The following is an 11,474-nucleotide window of genomic DNA, read 5'->3' as shown; positions in this document are numbered from 1 at the left end:
TACTGATAAATTGAAAATTTTCTTTCTTACTGAAAAATCTATCCTGTAAACTGCTACCAAATGAATCTTCATAACAGTTTCATAATCTAAAATAGTTAAGAGCATAGGTTCTGCAGTCAGACTGACTGGCTTCAAACGTTTCTCTTCTGTAAGTATACTTAATCAAGTAAATGTACTACATACTTTGTGACCTTGTAAAAGTTATATAATCTCTCTGTGACTCAGTTTCTTAACTATAAAATGGAGATAATAGCTATATCTCTTTCACAGGACGGTTGTGAGAATTAAAATACACATAAGGTTCTTAAAATAATGCATGGCATATAGTACAAACTCAATAAGAATGAGTTATTATTACCAATATCTACCCTACCAAAAAACTTTCAGTGATTCACCACTGCCCAATAATAGCAACCAATAAATGAAGCATCTATCACGTGAGGGCACTTTGCACTCACTGTCCCTAACTTCTAAAACACCACCATGGAGAAAGCATTACCACTGATTAGAGACGAGAAAATCAAGGCTCCGCAAGGTTAAGAAACGAACCTGAGCTCATCTGGCTAAGGAGTAAGGGCCTCATCAGTCTGACTCCAAGGCCCATGCTCTTTCCATTACCTTACACTGTGGTCGGGATAAAGGCCAAGTTCCTCGTCTGTTTTCAAGATGCCATATCTATTCATCCAATACATTAAAGTAACACTTATTAACCATAAGTTGACCTTTCCTTATCTTTCTAAACTGGAATTCCGCTCCTCCTCAGGATGAAAGTGCCCTTCTAATCAGGTTTATCTGATCGTTATCCACCCCCTCATATTTGGTCTATTGTCTCATATACCCTCATATTTGGTCTAATGTGGCCAAAAAGGACTTCTCTCAGAAGTGCTGGAAGACGTAACAGACATCACAGCACTTGTCTGATGGGGTTTAAACAAACTATAATAGAATAGAAAATGAATACATTTGACAGAGAAACAAACAGCCTTTAACTCTCATTGTCTAAGAATCTTTTCCAATTACCTTATCACATCTTCTACCTCTACTTTCCATCTATTCCTAGTCCTACATAGCAAGTTTAAAAGCCAAAGATGAAAAAAAAAAGCCAAAGATGATTGTCAAAGGAAAACAATCAACACATATGTTTGTTGATTCACTGGTTCCTAGATCACAGCCATTATCTAGAACATGCTATGATTTTCTCGAGATGGATTAGTCTTGTTTCCTTCACACCACCACTAACTTGCAAGTATCTTGCCTTCCTTTTTTCGTGTGTATGTATGTATGTGTGTGTGTTCCTGTCTCCCCCACCAGAAGATAAGCTCCATGAAGGCATAAAAAATGTCTTTCTAGTTTATGATGTATCCCCAAAGCTCAGCCTTGTATCTCATATTTAGCAACAGATGAATAAATGAATGAAGTCTGTTAGCTTACTAGTTATATAATCCTGGACAAGCCATTTAACATTAATGAATTTGTAGATAACATTCAAAATAAAATTATATACGAGTCAAAAAAGTTAACTCAGTGGTGAAAAAGTTGTTAAATTTTAAATTTATCTCAAACAGCTATCTCCAAATAAAGAATCACAAGGATTAATACTCACTGAGGGAAAAACTGTTTATACTCGGTGAACAGAAAAAAGACTAGTTCCTTCTGGGTTATTTTGAGCACCATCCCACTCTTCCAGACGTCAAGGATAATGAAATAGACAAGTTTCCTGCTCTCAAGTTTACATTCTAGTTGGGGTGGTGGGGGGGGGTGCAGTTGCAGAAGATTAACAGATAAGATGTCAGATGGAACATTATGCAGAGATCAAAACAGACTGATGAGAATGACTTGGGGCTTGTTCTAGACTGGATGTCAGGGACAGTCTCTCTGGACAGGTGACATTTAAGTTGAAATCTGAATGGTAAGAAGCAGCCAACCATGAGAAAATATAAGCAATGGCAACTACTAATGCCAAAGCCCTAAAGTGCGGGGCTGAAACATACTGGATCCAGCAGAGCATGTTGGAAATGAGGAGGGAGGGGTAGGTGGGAATCAGAATATGAAGGGTTCTATAGGTTAGAGAAAGGAGTTTTGATTTTATTCTTAGGCAGAAGAAAGCCCGTGGGGATTTTAAACAGCAGAATGACATAATCCAGTCCACATTTTGAAAAGATCTGGCTGCTTATGTGACAAATGGATTAAAGTAGGGGCAAGAGGACTTTGCTGGTGGTACAGTGGTTAAGAGTCCGCCTGCCAATGCAGGGGACACGGGTTCAAGCCCTGGTCCGGGAAGATCCCACATGCCGCAGAGCAACTAAGCCCGTGCGCCACAACTACTGAGCCTGCGCTCTAGAGCCCGTGAGCCACAACTACTGAGCCCATGAGCCACAATTACTGAAGCCCGCGCACCGAGAGCCAGTGCTCCGCAACAAGAGGAGCCACCGCAATGAGAAGCCCGTGCACAGCCACGAAGATCCGACACAGCCAAAAATAAATAAAAATTTTTAAAAATAATAATAATTTTAAAAAGTAGGGGCAGGAGTGAAAGCAAGGAAATTAGTTTGAAGGTCAAGCTGCAGTGATATGGAGTTGACGACGGTAGCAGTAAAAATGGAGAGAAGTCCATGGACTGAGGATGTGTTCAGAGATACGGGGTTGTTTTTGTTTGGGGCTTTTTTTCTTTCCGTTTTTGCTTTTTGGTTTTGTTTCGTTTTGTTTTTTATGCATGGAAGACTACAGTCAGCGCTCACTCTTACAACTCTCAGAGTTTAACTGCTCCACCAACAACCATCACCACATACACACAAAGAAAAGATACCATAAAATGGTGAAAGATTAGGGAAGAGCCGTGAAATAAAATTATACTTAAAAAAGAAGTGTTAAAATTATTATGTAGGGTAGAGCCCTGTGCTGTGATGGCTCTACTTCTAAAACAGACTAAAACTATAAATGCCAAGGAGAAGAAATTTTTAAAAATCCAACTCCAAAAAAACACTGGCTATCCATACAAAGGCAAACAAAACATTTTTACTCCTTTCTACCCTCTGGTGACAACACATTACCATACAAAGTTTGTCGTTTTTGAAGCCCTGCGTAGGATGGCCATTTATCATTCCCTTTAGAAAATCTACTAACACAAGATTTAACTAAAATTGGATTAAAAAAAAAACAAACATAAAACCAAGAAGTGAGTCCTCACTACCTCTTGAAAATTAATCTAATCCTGATAACAATATATTCATGAGGAGATGTACTACTTATATTTTCTTTACAACCCCAAAGCATCACCTATAGTGGTATTGCACCTGCGTAATCCAGTCTTGATTCCACAGTAACAGATGCGTGAACAAGTACCGTTCTGCCTTTTCTTCCTTGCTTGCTTGCTTTGTGTGTGTGTGGGTGCTGACAACATCTAAAACCTGTCCCTCTGCTAAGTTTTATGTTCTTTCACGAATTGCTCCCTCTTCAAAATATGACGGCAACCAAAAATGTCTTCTGTTCCTTGTTTCTTTCTTCGTCTTAAGAGCAGGAGCCTCGAACTAGGGAAAATATTACCTGACTTGGAAATCCACCCCCACCCCCCATATTTCAATCAACCACCTCAAATCCTTTTTGAAAAGGTGTAAAATATCAATAAAGATACACTTGAGCGCCCTCTACTACTCACCCCTCTATGTTTTGTCCGTGGGCAGGTTCCCCTTCTCTTACGCATCGTCCTTCCTTGGCCTCCGCGGGGGCTGCTCCGGGCGAATTCACCACACTTTGTCCCCAGTGGCGTTGGATTCAGCCGGCTCCGTCCAGCGCTGGACATACCAGTCAGCTACCCGAAGCCGGGACCCGGGTCCTAACGCGAACGGGGGAGAGAGCAGCTGTCCAGATTTCTAAAGTGGCTTGGCATTCTCTCTAAATGTTTAATCTCGAGATCTTTTAATTTTTGATATCATCCCTGAGAACAGCTGTTTCCAGTCGGGAAGTGTGCGAAGGAAATCAGCACCGGTGACCCCCTCCAGACGGAAAGTTCTGCCACCCCCTGGGTCACAAGGTCTCCGAGATGTGGGGCTGGAGTGGAATCTGTGAAAAACTTGAATTCAGAAACTAGCCCGAGGACCTTGTTCCAGAACATTCCTGGCCTTAGGAGACATCTAGTGAGAGACATGGGGGACAAGGTGCGACTGGAGCCACCCAGAGGCCTTCTCCTCCATTACGCCTGGGATACTCTTAGTGGGGCCGAGGCCATTCGCAGCCTCCTCAAAGGGAAGCCGCAGATGCCCTTCTACCACCTTGGAGGCTGCCCTGTTGGGAGTCCTGAGCCTCTTTTCTGTGTGTTTTCATTGGGTACAGAGGACGAGGCCGGCTTCCAGAAGAATTCCTTCCGAGTGGGCCCTTCCCCCTTCCTCTTGCAGCCCTACCGCCTTCCCGCAGCCTCCAAGTCCCTCGAGACTTAGCCTCCTGCCCAAAGCGCTCCTCGTCCTGTGATTGGCTCTTTGAGGAGCCTCGGCCAATGGGGATAACGTATTCGGGCAGACGTAAGCCCGCGAGCTGGGGGAGGAGGAAGGACGTCGGGGCCGCGACGTGCGGTGAGCGGAAAGGTGGCGCGAGGTGTGTGGCACCGGCCGCGTGGCCTCAGGGCCTTGCTGTCACCACTTCCCAGTGCATAAGGATCCCCGGGCCTGCGGCAGGACGAGGCCACCAGGGAGTGGCTGCAGAGCCCGTGCGGCCGGAGGTGACGGTGTTGGGTGAGTCTTGAATTAGGCCTCCGGGATCCCCATGGTCCATTCCCAGAAACCTTTGCGCCGAGAGCTCTCTCTTCAAAGGAGTTGGGCCGAGGCGCCCAGCTTTGCAGGGCCTTCCCTGAAGCCCTGCTTTCCCCCGCCAACCCCGATTCCCTTGGTTCTGGACGGGGAGAACTCTCAGGACGTTGTGCAGCTTTGCTAAATCCCACCCCCACCCCCAGCCCCGTCCCGCACGAGCCTGGACCTTGGGAGGAAGCAAGGCAGGCTGAACCGAGGACCCAAGCACGGAGAGGACAGCAGGAGCACCTCCTGCCGCAGAGCTCTTCCAGGTTGGGTCTGGGGACAAGGCCCAGTGCTGGTGGATTGGGAAGCTCCCCCAGGGCCTACCTCTGGGCCCTTGCAACAGCTGCCATCCTCCATCCCCATCTCTCTGGCTGGGATGGCACTGAGCCTACAGTTCCTTAATTTACCTTTCCACTGTTTTCTTTCCTGATAGTTTGACGTGAACTGTTTGGAGCTTCAGTGCCACCTGACAGAAAACTGCGTGCCAGAGAGGGAGCACCAGCTGTGCAGTGAGCGTGGGGATCTCAGTGCAAAAAGCTGGAAACGTAGTGAGCCTGAAGTCAGAATACCCAGCTTGTGTTGGGAGGGGTAGAACGCTTAATTATCCTTGCTTTATTGTTGGCCAGAGAACTGACCAGATTGACAAACCTAAAGGCCAGATTCTTTGCCGATTTCCAGGCGGAATCAGGCTCACTTCGGTCAAGAACATCTGAACGCACGGTGGTAATATTTCTTACTGCTGTGAGAGACCTTCCCACCAAGTCCAGCAGCTTCTTTTCTTTACTGTGCACCCTCTGCTGGTTAGTGTGATAGAGTGAGCTCAGAGAAAAGAAGGTGTGTATGACTTCCTAGAGGTCATTGAATACTCCATAGTGTTTTGTTAAAATGTGTTAAATTGGGGAAGTATACCCATGAAACTCAGAAATGTGGTGCTCAGGAAGAATATGAGTAGTGAGCACCATAGGAGTTGGGTTTCTGGCAACATGAATGAGGAAGGTTTAAGGATAATAACTCCATTTCTGGAGTGCTCGTTTTGTGCCAGACATGCACAGTACTAAGCAATTTGGTAAAATTGACTCATTAAGTCTCTAAAACAGCCTTACGAGGTAAGTACAGTACTGTTATAATTCCCATTTCCTAGATGATAAAAGTAAGACTCAGAGAAGTTAGGTCATTTGCCTGAAATTATACAGCTAAGCTAATAAATAACAGAGCTGAGATTCAAATCTAGGCTGTTTCTGAGCTCCCACCTGTAACCACTAGGATATTCTTTCTTAAGATACCCTTGGCACAATTCCTGGGCTTATGGTTCCTCAACTCATGCTTTTGTCTCCCACTTTCAAAATTTCCCTGTCATTTCAAAGACCAAAAAAAAAAAATTAGGTATAATCGTGCTTCTGAAAGGTATTATTTCACCCACAGGAATCTGATCGATGAAAACCTAGGTTTGTTAAGAGACCAACATGTGCTCTCCTGCCAGTCCCAAAATCCTATACAGGAATCCCCAGTTCCTCCGGCTAGCTTTTCTGCAGCTTCATCACCAGCAACAGAATGGTGTGTTCTGTGATGTCCTTCTGCAGGCAGAAGGTAAGAGACTAGTAGGGACTCAATTGAAAACTCACCACAGACTAAGATAAATGACTTCAGGGCCAAGCAGTGAAGGAGAAAACCAGGAAAGTGTGTACTTACTGCCTTTGAGTACTGTAAGCTATTTGGTAAAGAGCTGTTTCTAGGACAGGTACATTTTTCAATGAGTGAAAGTGAGATTATGTTCCTTCTCTTAAAAAATGAAACTAATTATAAAGTTTTGTAAGCATAGAAATTTGGTAAAACATGGATACACCGTAGTGGGATGGTTGTGAACACTGAGTTAACATACGTAAAGCACTTAGAACAGTATTTTTAATGTACTAAGCACAATGTAAGTATTAGATACTCACTTAAATGATACTATTACATATTTTCCTTTTTTCTTGTCTTCAAATTGATGGCTTTTATTGTTTTGTTGTTAAACCTAAAAACATATAGCTTATTTCCACCCCTTCCCTTTACACTTGAAATGTTAAATCAGCTTGGGGTAGAGCCTGGTATAGTGTAAAAGGCCTAAGACTAGGAGTCTGAGTTTAAGTCCTAGTTTTGTTACTAACAGTAACAAATGAGCAAGTAACTTCACCTCTTTCCAGTTCACTTTCTTCGTTTATCAAAAAGGATTATGACAGCCAACATTGTGTAACACTCTCCAGTTTGCAGAGTACATACAGCACAGTTTAGTGTCTCATTTGATTCTTATAACAGCCTTGTGAGATGTGGAACGTTACATAGTTCCAGCAGTACAGATGAGTGAATTGAGGCCTAGAGAGTTAAGTGACTTGTCTATTGGTTCTCTTAGGAAGTGCAGAGTTGGGATGCATTCCTTAATTCAAAATAAACATAAAAAGTATCAACTGCCTGGTGTATGCTAATGTACTTTACTAGCATGGCATATAGTGTATATGAAGATAAGTCCATCCTCGTAAGGAAACCATGTAAAGGGGAGACGTTCAAATAACCAGTGCATCCAGATAACTGGGCAGTATAATAAATAACATCGGGGTAAGTATAAGCTGATACAGGAGCACAAAAGAGGAGCATCCTTCACAGACTTGAGTAGGTTGGGGGATGGGTGTTAGGGACAATTTCTTGGAGGAAATAACCCCATAGGGGGCTTCCCCGGTGGCGCAGTGGTTAAGAATCTGCCTGCCAATGTAGGGGACACGGGTTCGAGCCCTGGTCCGGGAAGATCCCACATGCTGTGGAGCAACTAGGCCCGTGTGCCACAACCACTGAGCCTGTGCTCTAGAGCCCGCAAGCCACAACTACTGAGCCCACGTGCCACAACTACTGAAGCCCATATGCCTAGAGCCCATGCTTCACGAGAAGTCACCGCAGGAAGCCCGCGCACCACAACGAAGAGTAGCCCCGGCTCACCACAACTAGAGAAAAGCCCACGCGCAGCAACGAAGACCCAATGCAGCCAAAAAATAAATTTTAAAAAAAATCAACTGTTAAAAATAAATGAATAAATAACCCCATAGGTGAGTTGTGAAGGACACATAGAAGTAGGAGGAAATGGGGTAAGATTTTCCCAGGCAGAGAAAACAGCATGTACAGAAATGTACACATGTGACCAGGGATTTGTGAGTGGTTCATTATGGCTAGAGCACAGGCTATAAGTGTATTGATCAGAGGTGTGGCTAGAGAGATCAGCAGGTCTGAAGTGTTATACCAAGGAAGTTGGTCTTATCCTCATAACACTGGGAAATGTATTTAAAGGTTTCAAGAAGGCCCTAACTGCTTTAGAAACAGCACTCGGGCTGCAATGAGAAGAATTATTAGATTGTTATTGAGCCCAGATAGGAGGCTATTTTGGAATTCAGGAGAGAGGGAATGGTGGCCTGAACTAAGGCACTGAGAATAGAAAGAAATATATAGTTTATGAGCTATTCAAGAGAATTTACAAAACTTGCTGCAGTTAAGAGCATAGACTGTAGCCCTGGGTTCACATCTTGTCCCTGCTCCTTAACTGTAATTGTGGGCATGTTACTTCACTATGCCACAGTTTACTCATCTGTAATGACAGCTACCCCACATGGTTGCAGTGAAGATTAAATGAATTAATGCTGCTAAAATCCTTAGATGCCTGGCACATACTAAGGACTCAAGAAGTATTAGCTTTTTAAAAAAACTTAATGTTTGACTAGATGCAGTGGGTAAGAGAAAAGAATCAAATATGACTTCTGGTTTTCAGGCCTGGGCAGTTGGATGAATGTGCTATCTTATTTTGAAGTAAAAATTGGGAAGTTTTGGAGTGTGGGGAATGATGAGTTCACTTTCTAGAAAGGTTGCATTGGAGGTACTTGTGGGACCTCCATGTAGTCATGCAGGCTACGGCATGCTTAATATCTCAGAAAAGATACCTGGGCAGATGTAGAATCTGGGAGTCATCAGCAAGCCTTTGGTAACTGAAGCCAGTGGAGACAGAAATTGCCCATGAAGTGCCCATAAAATGAGAAGGTTGTTCAGGACAGTGGATACCAGGCAGTGGAGAGAGCTCAGGAGAGAACTGAGCCCTGATCATCCACATCCAGAGCTCATGATCTTTCTGTTGGACCACAAGCAGCTTCTATACAAAGTTTTAAACTCTTGTGTGAGTCGAAAACATTTACTCAGCAAGTATTTGATCCCCTACTTTGTGTCAGGCACTGGCTATATGCTTCAGTGAGCAAGACGGACACGGTCTCTGTCCTCACAGAGCTTACAGTTTAGTGAAAGAGATGGACAGTTACAGTGCAGATAGCTGAATGCTATGATAGCTACAGAGCCCCTAACCCAGATGGGGTAGGGTGGGGGAAGGCTTTCTGAAAGCCTAAAGTAGGTAAAAACTGAGTTAGCTAGGTAATGGCAGAATATTCCAGGCAGGCAGAAGAAATAAATGTATCCTTCTACTTCTGTGGAGGGAAACTGAGAGAAGAGGCAGCACCTTTAGGTAGTAATGCCTGAGCTTAACCCGTGAACATGCCAGTCGGCGTGAGACAGAGAACTCAGTGTTTGGGTTTCCCTCCAGGTGAGGCAGTCCCCGCCCATCGCTGCCTCCTTTCGGCCTGCAGCCCCTTCTTCACAGAGCGCCTGGAGCGGGAGAGGCCAGCTCAGGGTCGGAAGGTGGTGCTCGAGCTGGGGGGCCTGAAGATCAGGACACTTAGGAAGCTGGTGGACTTCCTGTATACCTCAGAGATGGAAGTATCTCGGGAAGAAGCCCAGGATGTGCTTTCTGCTGCCCGTCAGCTCCGTGTATCTGAGCTAGAATCCCTTCATCTAGAGGGTGGGAAGTTGGTGAAGGCCCCTCAGGGTCGAAGACTGAACAGGGAGTGCCTACAACCTCCAAGTGCGGCTCCCATCTCTGCCAGGGTGGTGGCATCCATCCGCCGCCCTCGAACTCCACTGCCTGTTACCCAGGCTCCCTGTCCTCTTGGGGCAGTGAGATTGAAGTCCTCGGGGAAGGAGGAGGGGCCCCAGGAGAACAACCGACAGAACACGGAGAACTTGTCGGGCACTCTTCTGCTCAAGAGGAAGGCCAGAGCCTGCCCAACTCCACAAGAAAAAAGCTCTTCACCATCAAGCCACAGTCAGGGACCTAAAGAGAACAAAAGTTACCCTGCCCTTGGTCCTACAGCACTTTCCCCACCCAGCTTGCACCCCTCTGTGGACGAGCGACTGTTGCCCAGGAAGATCAGGCTGAGCCGCTCAAAGATGTCTCCTGATGTCTGTACGTCCAAGCCTGCCAGCCGTTTAAGTGGGCCCAGCTCAGTACCCCCATCCCCTGGCCGGCGTCTTTGGCGGCAGAAGAGTATAAAGAAAGAAGCACCAGAGGACAAGCAGAAAACAGGGCGAACTAGTCCTCTACAGAGCACCCCAAGCCAATCTGGTCCTGGAAAGTCGGGTGGGAACAAGAAGCAGAGCCCTGAAGTCAGGGCACCTAATTCACACTCTGCAGAGGGGCAGGTTGGCAGAGTGAAACTTCGTAAGATTGTCAACGGGACCTGCTGGGAGGTAGTTAAAGAGCCTCCCCTCAAAAACTCTCAAGATAGCCCTCAGATCCCAGAACCTGAAGACTCGGAAGAGCCTCCAGGGAGCCCTCAGATCCCAGAACCTGAAGACTCAGAAGAGCCTCCAGGGACTCAACCGTCCTCTGTTAAGGAGCAGGAAATGACATCTGCTAGAACAGAGCTGTGTGAGGACTCCCCCATGCACTCTAGGCTACAAGACATTCTGCTCTCTGCTAGCTACTCCCCAGACAACCCAGGGGTGAAGTCCGAGTTTGGGTCCAGTCCAGAGCTGATAGGGAAGGAACCGGGATTGGCTACTGACTGCAGAGAGCCCTATGCATTTGACACAGCCCTGCTCAGGCAGCCGTGCGAGGCTGAGGAGTACCGGATCACGAGCCCTGCTGCCACCAGTGAGCTGGAGGAAATCCTGGACTTCATGCTCTGTGGCTCAGACATCGAGCCACCCACAGGGTCTCTGGAGAGTCCCTGGGCTGAGGGCTGTAGGACCCCTAGCTATCACCTGACAGAAACAGGCAAGAACTGGATTGAAGGGGAAGAATGGTGTTTGCCAGACGTGGAGCTCTGGCCCAGGGAAATCACAGGATTGGAAAAGGAACCCGCTGGTGAGAACAAAGGGCCAGCTGAGCCTTCTATCCCCCTTGTCATGCCCTCTGAGGTGAGTGAAGGGGACGTGCTTTCAGTGGGAGGCTCTTGGACTCCAGACCTGGAAATTCCCAGCTCCCAGCCACTGGATGATCAGAGATTCAAACTTCTCCACATCAACTCCCTTGACCCTCCCCAAAGGTCCTACGGGGACCTCTCACCTCCCTGTTCAAACTGGGTGGAGACTGGGCTGGAAGTGTCCCTAACTAGGGATGAAGTATTATACCCTGCTCCAGAGGCAAGCAAGGAGGGATTTGGCAGCTCTGAGTTGTTGGATCCACTTCCTGCTAGCCCTGAAGAAGAGATTGATGTGGTGGACTCGATGTCAGAGGGGATTGTGCCCGTGAGTATTCCCTCCGTATGGCCGGACCCTTCCTCAGAGTCAGAAACAGAGGTGGACATACTAACGTAGTGGAGTGGGGAGGGCAGGTTAGAGGGACTGGGA

The 11,474-nt window shown here is 46.3% G+C and overlaps 1 protein-coding gene across 1 annotated transcript; it reads left to right on the top strand.

Annotated features, from left to right (window-relative positions):
- Nucleotides 1-6,247: 6,247 nt before the first annotated feature.
- Nucleotides 6,248-11,441, top strand: BTBD18 (BTB domain containing 18; the record flags this gene model as incomplete). The annotated part of the gene is made up of 2 exons (XM_081239309.1): nucleotides 6,248-6,371; nucleotides 9,388-11,441. 2 exons carry the CDS (start codon nucleotides 6,248-6,250, stop codon nucleotides 11,439-11,441), a joined length of 2,178 nt encoding a protein of 725 aa, XP_081095435.1.
- Nucleotides 11,442-11,474: the final 33 nt, after the last annotated feature.

This window comes from Mesoplodon bidens (genome assembly GCF_964165515.1).
Source record: "Mesoplodon bidens genome assembly, chromosome: 7".
Taxonomy (NCBI): Eukaryota; Metazoa; Chordata; class Mammalia; order Artiodactyla; family Ziphiidae; genus Mesoplodon; species Mesoplodon bidens.
Note: the sequence above shows the minus strand (reverse complement) of the source record. Positions and strands in the feature narration are given on the sequence as shown.